The 15,817-nt window shown below is 44.4% G+C and overlaps 1 protein-coding gene across 3 annotated transcripts in view; it reads right to left on the reverse strand.

Moving 5' to 3' along the window:
* Positions 1-15,817, reverse strand: part of OPRD1 (opioid receptor delta 1) — a 63,973-nt gene that overhangs the window by 26,976 nt on the left and 21,180 nt on the right. Inside the window, exons 2-3 of one of the 3 annotated variants that reach the window (XM_061596422.1) lie at positions 12,514-12,539; positions 8,013-8,030 (exon numbers count right to left, since the gene is read on the reverse strand). The exons of the other annotated variants lie outside the window; for them this stretch is intronic. Coding sequence (XP_061452406.1) covers positions 8,013-8,030; positions 12,514-12,539 — 44 coding nt within the window. The remainder of the gene's footprint in view (positions 1-8,012; positions 8,031-12,513; positions 12,540-15,817) is intronic. 3 annotated transcript variants of the gene reach the window in all.

A 15,817-nucleotide genomic window follows, 5' to 3' on the forward strand; every position in this document is an offset into this window, starting at 1 on the left:
TAAAACAATTTACATGCAGGCAAAATTTATTAAGTGGATTCACACAATACGTTTAAAGCACATCCAACTCGAATTTAAAGCGCATGACTTCCCCTAAAGAATTCTGGGAAGTGTCATTTCCCCCTCACAGTTATAGTTCTCACCACTCTTAACAAAGTGCAGTTCCCATGATTCTGTGGTGGGATTCATGTGCTTCAAATGGGTGTTGAATGTGCTTTAAATGAATGGTGTGGATCTGCCCTAGGTATGATGTGCATTCAAGAGTGAATTGAAAAGAACAATATTAAAAGATACTTCTTACTCTTACTCATTTCTCAGACCTCTTTCTGAAGTAAAGGGTCAAATCTGCTTCTGACCTGGCAACCCTACAGTCCCTAGAGGTCCCTTGCTCTCCTGTTCCTCCCCCTAATTATTGCTATCTGTATCTCTCTCCTCTGTGACTGGATGGGCAAGGAGACCGAGCAGCAGCGTTTGTTTGCCTTTCCCTCTCCTTCTGGTCGGCCAATGAGTTAGGCTTAGAGAAAGGAGATGAATGAATGGTAGGCAAGGCCGACTGTGGCAAGGAGGGCAGCATGCTTACTCAAGGGCCTCCTAAAATATAGAATTGGAGGGGTGCCTTGGACATATGATTTTGGACCTGGCAGCCCTCCCTAAAATTGCAGCAGTATGGGTCCAGCTATGATGATACCCTGAACATGGGAACCCCAGTAGCTCAGTGGTAGAGCATCTGCTTTGCATCCAGAAGGTCTCAGGTTCAATCCCTGGCATCTCTAGCTAGGACCACCTGTCTAAAACCCCAAAGAGCCACTGCCAGTCAGTATAGACAATAGAGAGAGGAGTGGATGAATGGTCCGGCTGGGTTAAGGCAGCTTTCTATGTCCCTAACATGCTCAGATTTTGTGCTTTTTTTTTGTTCAGGATTTCCACACACTGCAGGACAGATCCCTGGTGCAAGCGAAGCCCTGCTGATATTGCAAACATATGGAATAAGCAGGGGCAAGTGACAGGTGCACTGAGATTACAAGCAGGCTGAGCTACCTCCCTGCGCATAACAGCAAGACTGATTGGGCAAATAACCTTTCTGGGCAAGAACCAGCAGTGAACAGCACTGATGTCCACATCAAAAACAGATTTTAAGTCAGAAGGCTACAGCTAATATGCATATCTTGGTACATGGAATGAATGTAATCTTTTCATATTTTCCTGGATGTTGTGCCAAGAGGACAGTTGGCAGCTGTTTGCAGTTCAGCAGCATTTTTATTCTGAAGCTGTTGGGTTCAAACATAATTTTTAAAAAAGAGAGCAAGTCCTTGAAAGACCTTTGTTGGCAGGCTTTAAAAATGTCTCTTTATTTCTGATTTTTTTTCATTTTTTCTATCACATTTGAAAAGTTCTCATTGTAATCATGAGGTTTAGATGTTTATATATATGTTAAGGGGAATGTAAGTTAATGTACATAATAACTGGCTGTTGTGCATATTCAGCAGGCCTCATGGAGAATGTGCACGTGTAACCTTCCGTAAAGAGGGAGTTGTGCACATTACCCAGTTAATATGTGTAATCTCCAATGGGCCTTGGGAAACGTGCATACGTTACGTGGAATTTGTACATTCCCCATCCGTTATGAAAAATCCCAAAAGGCTTTAGGGAATGTGAATATCTTGGCTGAGTTTTGTATATTCTCTGGCTATTATGAATGATCCTCAACAGGGCTTTGCTGAATCATAGAATTATAGAATAGTAGAGTTGAAAATGCTTGGAAAAACAGAAGGGAGTAGAAAAAGAGGAAGGCCAAACAAGAGATGGATTGATTCCATAAAGGAAGCCACAGACCTGAACTTACAAGATCTGAACAGGGTGGTTCATGACAGATGCTCTTGGAGGTTGCTGATTCATAGGGTTGCCATGAGTCGTAGTCGACTTGGAGGCACATAACAACAACAACAGAGTTGAAAGGGGCCTATAAGGTCAATGAGTCCAACCCCTTTCTCAATGCATATTAAAGCATACCTGACAGGTGGCTATCTAGCTGTCTCTTGAACACCTCCAGCATTGGAGAGCCCACCCCTAGGTAATTGGTTCTATTGTTGTACCTCTCTAACAGTCAGGAATGTTTTCCTGATGTTCAGCTGAAATCAGCTTACAGAAAGCCACTGTAAGTTGAGTCCATTATTCTGTGTCCTGCACTCTGGCATGATGGAGAAGAGATCCTGACCTTCCTCTGAGTGACAACCTTTCAAGTACTTGAAGAGTGCTATCATATCCCCCCTCAGTCTTCTCTTCTCAAGGCTAAACATGCCCAGTTCTTTCAGTCTCTCCTCATAGGGCTTTGTTTCCAGAATGTGCATATCTCAGCTGAATTTTGTATATTCTATCTGGCTAATATGCCTTGGGAAATATACATACCTCAACTGCATTTTGTACATTCTCCAGGCAATAAACACATTCTCCAGTCATGCATAATCTCCAAGTATTCTCCAGTATGCATAATCTCCAAGAACATGCCTTCCTGTCCCCAATCTCTTGTTCAGAAGTGCGTTGCTACCCAGGCTGCTGCTGATCTACTGCCTAATCTTGCCCAGCCCACAACATACCCTCCCACTGATCAGCTGATCAGCAGGAAGAAGGTATGAGGTACCAGAAAAGATGGACTTTTCCCCCTGCAGTCCAGTTCCCCTTTCACCACTCTCATCTGTTTCCCAATCAGCTAAGCAGCACAAGTGGGAAGGTTGCACAGAAAGAAAGGTTCTTAACCTTCCCTCCTGCCACGATGATGGAAATTGCTCCCCCCCCACACACTCTTGAGCTAAGGAAAAAACTTAAGAGCAACATGGGGTCAAACATCATGGGAATCGCAGGAGAGGGAAGATTTAACCAGCTGTGGAAGGGTTCTTTTGAGCTTATTCTCCAAGTATGGTGGATCCTTGTTTAGTCAAAACGGCATCACTTACATGCAAGAGATAGGGAGCAGCAGTCTTGCTAGGGTGGCTAGTTGCAAAAGATGACCACCTCCTAACTATACCTGCTGAACGTTTCTCTTCTACACAACTATTAAAGATGCAGGAGCCCTGTCCGCTTTTGTACCTGGCCATTCTAAGGCTTGCAAAAGTGAAAACAAAGTAACCAGTGAGACTCTTCAAAAGCAGCCCAGTGAGGACTGACTGAGTATGACGCACATTGTATACATTACCTGGCTGGAGAACTACATTTCAAAGGATCTGCATTTTGCTTCACAGATTGTTTCAGAAAGTGCTAATAAGTAGATTCACCTTCAGATATAAAGTGAATTGAATTTTTCCCTCATCCTACATGCCATGCAGCTTGTCATGTGCCCCATAACTAGCCTGCTGTCTTCAGGTTTGTTGGAAATCATTATTCTATTGCCAGTATTAAATGAAGATTCAACTGTCAGTCCAGTCAGCTTCTTTACATGGAGTGGTGGTGGAAATCTTCTCCTTTGCCTCAGGCAGCAATATGTCTCCTAGTTATGGAGATTGCTCCCTCACTGGAGTCCTCTGAAGTTAGCCGTTTAGGAGGAGAGCTTCTCTTCCCATTCCACCTAAGGAATGTGCTAATTTGGGTTGTGTGTAAAGTGAGAAAAAACAGAAAGCAGTTTGCCCACACAGAGCTGATCTCAGAGTTCTGAATGCATCTTTTGGAACATCTACTACACTGGTTCCCAAACTGTGCTTCATGGACCACCAGTGGGCCACAAGCTCCATTCAGGTGGTCTGTAGCATGCCTGTGGATTTGTGGTTGAAGACTGGAGACAGCACATCGATCATATTGAATTTCCATATTGATTTTTAATTGTATTTTTATTGCTTCTTTGATTTCTTGGATTATATTTTACTGGATTACAACTTTAATTCTGTGGAATTCAAATTGTAATACAATCAAATCCTATATATAAGAAGTAAAAGATACAATAAAAATACAAGTTGGAATCATATAGCATCTAGCACAACATATTACAATTGCTACAAAAGGCAGAAAAATCATTAAGTGAACCACCAAGGCCCTCATCTATTTTCCAGTGGTCCATGGGAAAATATTCTTGGGGAACCACTGATGTAGGGTATCTAATGGGGGAGAATGTTGGAGTGTTAATGCTATGAATAGGGGATGCCTAACCCCCAATTTGGGGGCTTGATCCTGCCCCAAGTCAGTTGTCTATTTTTGATATTAGACACATTGAATTCAATGTGTTAATACACATGACTCACTTAGGTTTGTTCATTTCAATGGGACTACTCTGAATAGGACTTAGTTGAACACAACCCAATGTTAGAGTGGGTGAAGCTCAGCACCCTGATAGGGATGCCAATTGTTATAGCCTACTCAGCTGATTTGCTAAGGAGGGAGGGTATGTGCATGCCTGTGTGTGGCCCCAACTGTATTTAAAGCAGTATCATACCACTTGAAACAGTCATGGCTTCCTCCAAAGAATCCTGGTGACTGTAGTTTATTAAGAGTACTGAGAGTTGTTAGGAGACCCCTGTTCCCTTCACAGAGCTATGAGTCCTTTAATCATCAATCCCTCTTCCCAGGGAACTCTGGAAATTGTAGCTCTGTGGATTTGGTGCTTTTGAACAACAAACGTGCTACCATTTTAAAGAAACCAATGATACCTGACTTTTTTGCAGTAAGGGAAGTGATGGAAAATGCACCGGAAAGCGTGAGATAATAGCTTGTCACAACACTATACTACCTGCCTGCAAATGATTCAAAATGAATGCTCAATAAACTACCATCATAGAACTTCCCCACAAACGTTATGAAAACAAATCAGGATAAATGGTCAATAAAGAGGTTATCTGGAAGTAGGGATGAATGAATCTGTCCATTTTGGCGTCTCTGTTTCTCTCTCCCCCCTTTAAATTTGGTTCTCCACATTTCCACATTAGATCACTTAAAAAAAAAGTCTCATGAAAATTCATCAATGAATTTTTCCAAACATACTTATGTTTGTATGTAATCTTCCCTAACAAAAACATTTTTGAAGAGCAAGTTTTCCCTAATATAATGCATTTTTGTATGTTATTTTCATGAATATATGTAGTTTTATAAGCACTTGACCTCAGTACTTGTATTTTTGTACACACTGCTTGGCTAGAGAACTGCACTGCAAAATTCAGAGAAGTGCAAATTTTGAGGGATGGGTGTGTTTTGGTTCTTGAATTGTTTCCGAATGTGCAAATTAGGGAGATCTGTCTTTAAAAGCAAACTGAATCCATCCCCTATCTGGAAGTGACCTGACAGGAGACTAAGCATATAGATTCACTGTGTCCTTGTAACTGGTGTGTCCCTGGTGTGCCATAATTTGTAGTGATTAAGCATCTGTCTTGGTTAAAGACACATGAAATTAAAGACCCACTTGGAAGGACTTCAAGGTGGATGAAGACACTGCACACATAAAAGAAGACATTTTTTTTTTTAAAAAAAGTGTGGTACAACAGGGGAGGCTAACCTGTTTTTCTTTTTGGCCCGAGTGCTGCATGGATGTGGCAAAAGTAGATATGGTCATTTAGATAAGCTGGAGATTGTCTTGGTTTCTCCAGGTGTTTGCTGTGACCTTCCCTTTAAGGCAGTCCCAATCCACCTGTCCAGGAGCTTAGACTGATGCTACCCAGTCAGTACAGGCAAAATCAAGGTGGGGCAGAGAGCAGCTGCTACCACCAGGGTCCAGTGAAGGACTCTGAAGGCTCCATGCCTTAAATAGTCCAGAGGAAGCAATGGGTGTGTATGGAAAGTGGAGTGGAGGCATGTCAGTGGGGCAGCGAATCTGCTCCAGGATTTAGTCTGAACTTTTAAGGAGCCGCCCAAGGTGCTGAACCTATTTTGGGAAGCTGATGACTCTTGGCTCCACTACAGTCCCTTCTCCTACTTGCAGGGAAGGCAAAGAGAGGACCTCCCTGGTTTCCCCAGCCATATTGGACTAGGATTTGGGAGGACTTAGCCTTTGAAGGTGGCTTCAAGGTATCTTAAGAAAGGGCTAGTAGCAAAGCCTCTGGACCAGAAAAATTGGCTTGATCCAGCCACCCCCCAAACTGGCAGTTAGACACCCGTGCTCTAAAAACAGAAGCTGTTGTATACAGCATGACACCAGTGGTTGTGGTGTTCAGTTCATGCCCAGTCTAGTGGGCAGCAAGTTCTAACTGAACTCTCCAGGACTAAAAACTGGGAATGAAGTCAGTGCTGGAGAAGTCCTGGCACAGGGACAAGGAGAGCAGAACCTTAACAAACAAGTCCCCCCTAATCCTCCAGTTGTCTGGGAAATTCGGCTAATGCTTCATATGTCTGTCACACTGAACAGTATTCTTCAACTTTGGGTCCCCAGATGTTGTTGGACTACAACTCCTACAATCCCTTGACCAGTGACTAAGTGGCTGGGGATTATGGGAAATTGTAGTCCAAGAACATCTGATGAACCTTCCATAGAAGAGGGAGCAGACCTCTTCTCTTTGCTCCTGAAAGCAGGACTAGAACCTGTGGGTGGAAATGGCAAGGGAGCAGATTTTGGCTAAACATTTGGAGGAATTTCCTAATTGTATGAGTACAACAGGCTGCCTCTCAGCTCTCCTTTGCTAGAGGTGAAGCAGAAGCTGGATGGCCATCTGAAAGGGATGCTACAGATGCAGCCTGCATGGCAGATCCCTCCATTGATTTGGGGTAGGACTAGATGACCTCCAAGACATCTTCTAACTCTATGATTCTCTGTGCAAAGCATGCAGCCAAAATGTGAACTACTGCCATCCCTTTGCCTGTGCAGAAAGGTTTTTCATGGCCATTTCTTATAACTGACATTTGGAGGTTGGTAACTGCAGCGTAGCAATGGCTTGGGTGGGGGAAGAGGTTGTGTGTGTTAACTCTTTTCTATCTGATATCTCAGAGTGCTCATCAAAATACCTTGTGGCTGTCCACTCCATCTATACTGTACCTATACCTTCCACTGTGACCTAGTTAGGGCTTGCACTGCTGATTTATCTGGTGAGGCGTACTTACAGGTTCCTCCCCCGATTATGGTGCACAACAAGTGTAAAACGTCCTCATTAGCATGGAACTAACACCCCCCCAATTCCTTTTCTCTCCTCCAATAAGTAGCAGTGGGTATGTGCTTGCTGCAAAAGCAAGTGTCATTGAAGGAGAGGCAGCCTTCAAAGGGGCGCTCTGATGCCTTCCCTTGATTGACTGTGGCTGTGTGATGTCTCAGGTCCATGCATGTCCTAAGCTATGTTAAGAGACACATCCACTCCCAAATGCTATACACAGTAGAAAAGGGAGCAGCATTGTGGAGTCACCTGTCGTGAATTACCATCACGCGGCTGCTGTAATGAAAATGAATCGGTGAAGTTTTTTGCTTATTATGACCACTCACATATTCTTTTATTATTTCATACCATGCAACTTTATATATTCCAGTGTGCCCAGGGTCTGATACGGAAATAAAATGGAATGAAATCGCATCATTGCTGCTGTTGCCAACACAAAAATCTCCCATCACTTTTTATGTGAGTGTGAAAGTGCAAGGGAGTGTCATCTCGTTTCCTGACAAGGCTGCTGTTTCTTTAGCAGCCCCATGAAAGACGGAAATGTGCATTTCCCCACCATGCTCAGCTCATTCATCATGTTTTGATTGCTTTATAAGCGACGGAAATAACTCTTCAGGAAGCCATCAAAGTTCTCAGCTAGCTCAGCAGCACCAAAAGATAAGATTATATTAAAAGAATGGTTGGGTGTGTGTGTGTTGGGGAGGGGATTAGATATGATTAAAGGATCCTAGGGTGACAGATCAACTACATTAAAAAAGGTAAAGGTGTCCCCGCACTTATAGTGCTAGTCGTTTCTGACTCTTAGGGTGACGTCTTGCGACGTTTACTAGGCAGACCGTATATATGGGGTGGGATTGCCAGTTCTTTCCCTGGCCTTTCTTTACCCCCCAGCATATGCCAGGTACTCATTTTACTGACCACGGATGGATGGAAGGCTGAGTGGACCTCGACCCCTTTTACCGGAGATTCGACTTCCTCCTTCTGTTGGAATCGAACTCCGGCCGTGAGCAGAGCTTCGGCTGCGTTACCGCTGCTTACCACTCTGCACCACGGAGGATCAACTACATTAGAAGTAGTCTAAAACAGAGTTGGCATGCTTGCTTACATATTTGCATGTTGATCAGATATTGCAGACTTCAGATTAGATTGTTTGCTCTGACTGCTTCTCTTTCATTCATTCCTCTGTTCCATTCCACCACCACCCAATTCCCAGTAATTTTTCAATATGCAGAGGGTGGGGAGAAAATCACTTTCCAGGGTCCTGTTTTCATGGGGGGGGGGAAGCTACTTTGAGCCCTTCTAGACTGGTATTTTTTGTGCAGGTGTATTCTGCAACATGTCATTGGCACAATAATCATGAACATAAGAACATAAGAAGATCCTGCTGGATCTGACCAGTGGCCCATCTAGTCCAGCATCCTGTTTTCACAGTGGCCAATCAGATGCCCTTGGGAAGCCCTCAAGCATGCATTAGTAGTGGATTTATACTGGACTGTCTACCGATCATTCAGCTTTATTAGCTGTTCTGTGACACTTTCCCAATATTACCACATTATTACTGTCAGGAAGGGCATTCTTGCACTATATAGCACAACAAAAGTAGGACAAAAGAGCAACAGAACCCTGGAACATTTGTGGCATCAACATTTATAGGATTTCAGCTGCACCGTCTGGAAATAAAGCAGTATGTATATTCAGCCCAAGACCTTTGCTGGCACAAACACTGTAGAAAGTAGGATTATGTACAACCACCCCAGTGCCATGATGAGCACAAATGGTCATGTACACACAATAAAAAGGGCATATGAAGGGGCCTTTTGTTTTGCTACATTAATAGTGTGTGTATGTGTATGTGTGTGAGAGAGAGAGAGAGAGAGGGAAGGAGGGAAAAAGGGAGAGAGAGGGAGGAAGAGACAGAGAGAATAAATCCAACAGATGGAAGACAAAGCTTGCTGATCTGTATAAGAGATGGACAAAAATGGTTAATTCCATTAAGTTTTTGTAAAGGATTAGGATATAGACAAAGGTAATATTCCCTTCATTTAGTTATCAGCAGCAAGGTTATCGATAAAAAGTAAAGGTTGCCATAGGGGGGGGGGGAAAGACCAACTTCCAAATTCCTACTATATTAGAATGGGAGGGTAAGTGGTGGGTAAACCTTGACACTTGCACATTATATGCCATTTAAGAAAGGAATTTGCAGAAGGCAGGGATGGAAGGATCTGTCAGTTTCAGTTTTCTCAGTTTCTCATTTTTTCAAACTTGAATTCAGTTTTTCACTTTTCTGCAGCAATTTGAGGTTTTTTTTAAAAAAATTCTTGTAAGAATTCTCTAGAGCTTTAATGAGAATTTCTCATTGTGCAGTTTTGACTAATGAACACATTATTGCAAGCAACTTCTCCTAATACAATGCATTTTATATGTTATTTTCACCAATATAATCATCTTTATGCACACTTTCCCCTAATATATGCAGTTTTGCAAACATACCTCAGTTGGAGAACTGCATCGCAAAATTCGGATAAGTGTGAATTTAAAAGGATGGCTGTGTTTCGGTTCTCATGTTGTTTCAGAAAGTGTGAATTTGATAAATTCAGCATTAAACTGGTTCAAATATCTCTCCCATCCCTAGCAGAAGGAAAACCTGGGAGGGGCAGGAATGGATAAATTAGTGGGAATGGATAAATTAGGAAGAATTAATAGCAAGAAGAACTAGGGATGGTTTGGCATCTGGAGATGGGAAATAAATAGACAAGGCAACAGCGAATGGAGCAAACTGGCTGTCCCACTTTCCCAACCTCCATCATCAGCTGCAAAAGTGGGGAGGCATTTTGGGCTATTGTTTGAAGGGCGGGTGAAGAAATTCTTAATATTTTGAGGGCCTGGGGAGCATATTTGTTGCAGGTGTTCTCCCCTCTTCTGTCCTTAAGAACCACTGCTCCTTTTATGCTTTTGGTGCCTGTGGGCTTCCATGTTCCCCCACATTGCCTGTTTGAACATCAGAACAGCCCTGCTGGATCAGGCCAATAGCTCATCTAGTCCGACATACTATTCTTGCGGTGGCCAGCCAGATGGCAATGAGAAGCCTGTAAGCAGGAGCTGAGTGCCTCAGCCCTCCCCGCCCTGTGATTCCCAGCAACTGGCGTTCAGAGGCATACAGCGATGTCACGATGCAGTGTTGTTCCAGAGACATTGTGTGTGTTTGTGTGTGGAATGTAGCAATACATTTTAATGCACATAACCAATTATCGTTGCAAGAAGTCTTTGTCCATACATACATCAATCAATTCATGCAGATTAATTACAGGGAATAACAAAGACTGACAGTGTTCTTCAACAAAAAACGTACATAAAATCGGAATCCACTCTATTTTGCCCCTCACAGCATTCAATTCCATTCAAATCGTTACCAGAATTCATTAAAAAAAAAATGTGTGGTGAAGTTGCTTCCTAGCAGCTGTTGCAAATAATGCCGTCCTATATGTAATACAAATCCAGTGATACATTAAAACTTCTGTCTCTCTATATCTTGCGGTGTTTTATGCCAGTATTGGGAAATAATATTTGCTAGGAATTTTCCCTTTGGGTCAGAAGATTACGGGGAGAATAATAAATAGTGAATTACACCTCCAATTCAGTTGTATCCAAAGACATTTTTGCTCTTGCTCTGTGTGTGGGGGAGATGGCAGCCCCACTGGGGAGGGCATTGAAACAGGCACTGTGGGAGAACATGGAGGCCAACTGGGAGTGGAAGAGCAATGATGCTTGTTTATTTGCAGGGTTTAGAGACTGACATATAACAGAAGGGTTGTTCATAAGAAAGACAGAAGAAAGAAAAAAACAAAGTCATAAAGCAGGGCTGGGGAACCTCAGGTTTGGAGAGGGGGAGAAATGTACCCCTCCAGGCCTCTCTATTCGGTCATCAGAACTCTCCCCCAGGCAACACCCCTCATTGGTCCTGCTTTGCACTCTCATGTGTTTTTGCCTGGCTGGAATATTTATTTATTTATTTATTTTATTCAGCTTATATCCCGCCCGACTAGCAAACAGCTCTCTGGGCGGCAAACATAGAAACATATACAACAATAAAATTACAAGATCAATATAACAAATATAAAAGTACATCATCTAAAATACTAATTACAACATTTACATAAATAACTTAGATTAAAATGCCTCAGAGAAGAGAAAGGTTTTAACCTGGCGCCGAAAAGATAATAGTGTCGGCGCCAGGCGTACCTCCTCGGGGAGACTATTCCACAATTCGGGGGCCACCACTGAGAAGGCCCTAGATCTTGTTACTACCCTCCGGGCCTCCCTATGGGTCGGGACCCGGAGGAGGGCCTTCGTAGTAGACCGTAGTGTACGAGCCGGTTCATAACGGGAGAGGCGTTTCTGCAGGTATCGTGGTCCCGCGCCGTATAAGGCTTTATAGGTTAATACCAACACTTTGAATCTGGCCCGGTAGCATATTGGAAGCCAGTGCAGGCGAGCCAGAACAGGTGTTATATGCTCAGACCGCTTAGTTCTTGTTAGCAGTCTGGCCGCCGTATTTTGCACTAGCTGTAGCTTCCGAACCGTCTTCAGGGGTAGCCCTACGTAGAGCGCGTTGCAGTAGTCCAAACGTGAGGTTACCAGAGCATGAACCACTGATGTAAGGTCCTCCTTACTCAGATAGGGACGTAGCTGGGCTACCAACCGAAGTTGGTAAAACGGATTCCGTGCCACCGAGGCTACATGGGCCTCGAGTGATAGGGAAGAGTCTAAAACGACTCCCAAACTACGAACCTGATCCTTTAGGGGGAGTGTAACCCCGTCCAGGACAGGGTATGTATCCACCATCTGACCAGAGAAACCATCTACCAGCAGCATCTCAGTCTTATCTGGATTGAGTCTCAATTTGTTAGTTCTCATCCAGTCCATTGTCGCGTCCAGACAACGGTTCAGCACATCGACCGCCTCACCTGAAGAAGATGAAAAGGAGAAGTAGAGCTGCGTGTCATCAGCGTACTGATGACAACGCACTCCAAAACTCCGGATGACTGCACCCAACGGCTTCATATAGATATTAAAGAGCATGGGAGACAAGACCGAACCCTGCGGGACCCCATATTGGAGAACCCACGGGGTCGAACAATGTTCCCCAAGTATTATCTTCTGGAGACGGCCCGCCAAGTAGGAGCGGAACCACTGCCAAGCAGTGCCTCCAACACCCAACTCCGCAAGTCTCTCCAGAAGGATACCATGGTCGATGGTATCAAAAGCCGCTGAGAGATCAAGGAGAATCAACAGAGTTACACTCCCTCTGTCTCTCTCTCCCGATATAGGTCATCACACAGGGCGACCAAGGCCGTCTCAGTGCCAAAACCAGGTCTGAAACCCGACTGAAATGGATCTAGATAATCGGTTTCATCCAATAGTGCCTGGAGCTGGTCAGCAACCACTCGTTCCAAGACCTTGCCCAAGAATGGAACATTTGCCACTGGTCTATAGTTGATGAAGTCCTCTGGGTCCAAGGAAGGTTTTTTCAGGAGTGGTCTCACCGCCGCTTCTTTCAGACAGCCAGGGACCACTCCCTCTCGTAAAGAGGCATTTATCACTTCCTTGGCCCAGCCAGCTGTTCCATCCTTGCTAGTTTTTATAAGCCAAGATCAAGTACTGAAGTGGTTGCACGTACCTGTCCAAGCACCTTGTCCACGTCCTCGAACTGAACCGACTGAAACTCATCCAACAAAACATGACTAGACTGTGTTCCAGACACCTCATTAGGACTAACTGTCATAAAATGGGAATCTAGGTCCCGACGAATGCATAAGATCTTATGCTGGAAGTGCTTAGCAAACTCATTACAGCGGGCTACCGATGTATCTACCATGTCCTGTGGGCCAGGGTAGAGTAGCCCTCAGAATGGAGTAGCCCTCGAATATGTCGTTGACCCCTGACAATCCATGACCTCTTTGATCTCCAACAGAGAAGAAGGGCTAGAGAACTTCACCTCCCATCATGACCAATGGTCAGGGATGATGGGGGAAGGGCTGTCTTTCTGGGTTAGGGCATCTGCTTTGCATGCAGAAGATCTCAAGTTCAATCTCCAGTACCTCCAGGTAGGGCTGGGAATGTACCTAGTGTGGTATTCTGGAGAGCCGCAGCGTAGGCAATGGAACAATGACTCAGTATAAGGCAGCTTCCTATGTTCTAGTCATGCTTCTTGCTTGTCTGGATGGAGGACAGAGAGGGGTGTGTGAGTGTTGTGTAGAAACTAGTCGACTGCATAAAGGTAAAATTTACATTTGTTGCTCTGCCCATTTTTGCCTCTGGCCCTGCCCACCACGGATATGTCGCCCCTGGAAGGTCGCCCAGAAGGGAATGTGGCCCTTGGTTTGGAAAAGGCTCCCTACTCTTGACATAAACAAACACCCAGCTGCAGTCACCACTTCTCCCCATAACCGCCTATGACTTAGTGTTATTTTGTAAATTTCATTAAGCACAGATGTAAGTCCTATAATTCAAGTACTATCTTAGTTATTATACAGCCAAGAGATTGGCTGTATACTATAGCCAGCATGGATTTTTTGCATCCTGCCGTGTTAAATCGAAAATACCCCCATGTCATTCTGATCCTTCCCATAAGCTCACTTCAAAACAAAACCTTACAAAACTTATAGTCCTGAACTCAGAAACGCTTGCTTAACAACCCTCTAAATTTTCATGACGATACACTCCGAGAGCTCAAAGTGTAAAGAGAGAGAGAGAGAGAAAACCCCAGACCCCTTTTGGACTTTTTTCTGTCAGTGATCTCCTAATTTGTTGAAATTAATTTAAAATCAGCCATGTTCACAGAGTACCAATAATCCTATTACGAACCTTGCCCCATACTCTGACTTTCATCTCCTGCAGTCTAAAAGTTAAAAAAATGTGTGGCTGATTTTTAATTAATTTAAGAAATTTATTATTGAACTCAATGATAAGCCCAGGCATGCTCAGTAAGAACCAACTGTCAGTGTTCTAAAAGTGACTCACAGCTGCTGGGCTTGCCTAATCAGGGGGCCACGCCCACACCAGACCTTGATTTCACTTTAGACGGTCCTGGCTTCTGACTGAAGCTCTGTGAGGGGAACAGGGCGTCTCCTAGCAACTCTCAGCACCCCTCACTAATGACACTTCCCAGGATTCTTAGGGAGAAGCCATGACTGTTTAAAGTGAAATAAAGGTCTGGTGTGGATGTGGCCAGTGACAGCTTTGGTTTAAATTTGGGTGTGAGGCTATGTGTGCCTGCTGTAGAATAAAAAGGTGGGGGAAACCCTGAAAAAGAATGATACTGTTTACAGTGTTTTCCTTTTGGAAAGTAAAGCAGCTTCCCCTCTGCCCAGTGCCCACCCACCCAATCTCCTCCCCTCGCCCTCCCCTTCTTGCCCTTCTCCTGCCCTCCCTGCCCCTTCCCCAGGTCAGTTTCACCTATCCTAAGCATGATTGAACAGAAGAAAATCCCACTGAACTCAAAAAGCATGCAAATGATCAAACCTGACCCCCTTCTCTTCCCTCCTATCCCCTCCCTCATGCCCCTTCCCTCCCCCTTCCTTTGCCCCTTCCTCCCCATCCCCATCCCTTCCAAATGCCTGCTTCCCCCTCCTCCTCCTTGCCCTCCTCTCTCCCCCTCCTCCTTTTGTAATTCTCCATCTTTGGAGATGGCAGGTGTTGCCACCACTCACCATATGCTCAGAGGCACATGTTACCAAATTCTTCCACGCTATGCAGGAAGTGGATTGGACTGTGAAAGACCAACCCAAATGGTGTTTGCATTGTGACAAATTTGTAGGGCAGTCCAATATCTCAGAGAGGAGGTCAGGTCTCCTGTTCCCCTGGTGCATTCACTATAGCTGCCCAATTTCCCTGCTTTTTAAAGTTTAATAGAAAGATCTGTTGGCTATAAGTACGTTTTTAAACTGCAAGGTTTTTTTGCATATTAGTGAATATGAGAATTAGGATCAAGGGGGAACCTAGTGCTATAGATAGCAAGTAGAAGCATTCTGGCTGAGCCTTCTTCCTGATATGCTAGCATTATACATGGAGGGCTCCCCCTCTTCTTCATGGGGGAACATTCCATTGTAAGAACTCCCACTTGTATAGCCCAGAGACAGATATGCCACTTCAGTGAGAACTAGGCCTAAATAGATCTGGGACAGCATGTCCACCTCTTCCAGTCAGTAAGTGCTAACAGAAGCATCATTAACACTTCTGTTTCAGATTTTGCAATTACCATTCTATTGACACCAGCTTCCACAAATACCCCTGGAAACCGTTTGGTGGCCTTGCAATCCTCACTCTGATTTGCCCGCTACTTAATGGTACTATCAGAGATAATTGCCAAAAGACGGATCCTAGCAACAAATTGAGTCCCGCTGGAGCTGAATGCTTCCTCCTGTACTATTGCCTGGTGCCCAGTTTGCCGAGGTTGCACCCAGCCTGTGTTTCAAAGGATTGCAGTGATAAAGTTGAGTCCTTTTAAAACCTTTGGCTTGGAGATAGCCCTGTCCAGGCTAGGAAGAGTTTTGGCCTCAAAAGCAGAGAAGGGGAACCTGTAGGCCCTCCAAGTGTTGTTAGACACCAACTCCCACCATCCCTGACCATTGGCCATGCTGGCTGGGGCTGATAGGATCTCTCTCTCTCTCTCTCTCTCTCTCTCTCTTTGTGTGCGTGTCTTCATTTTCCTCCCCCTCCAGGAGGCTACTGAGGGAGGTAAAGTTTGTTCTTGCCAGAGGTCTGAA

Source organism: Rhineura floridana, chromosome 15, assembly GCF_030035675.1.
Source record: "Rhineura floridana isolate rRhiFlo1 chromosome 15, rRhiFlo1.hap2, whole genome shotgun sequence".
NCBI classification, from domain to species: Eukaryota; Metazoa; Chordata; class Lepidosauria; order Squamata; family Rhineuridae; genus Rhineura; species Rhineura floridana.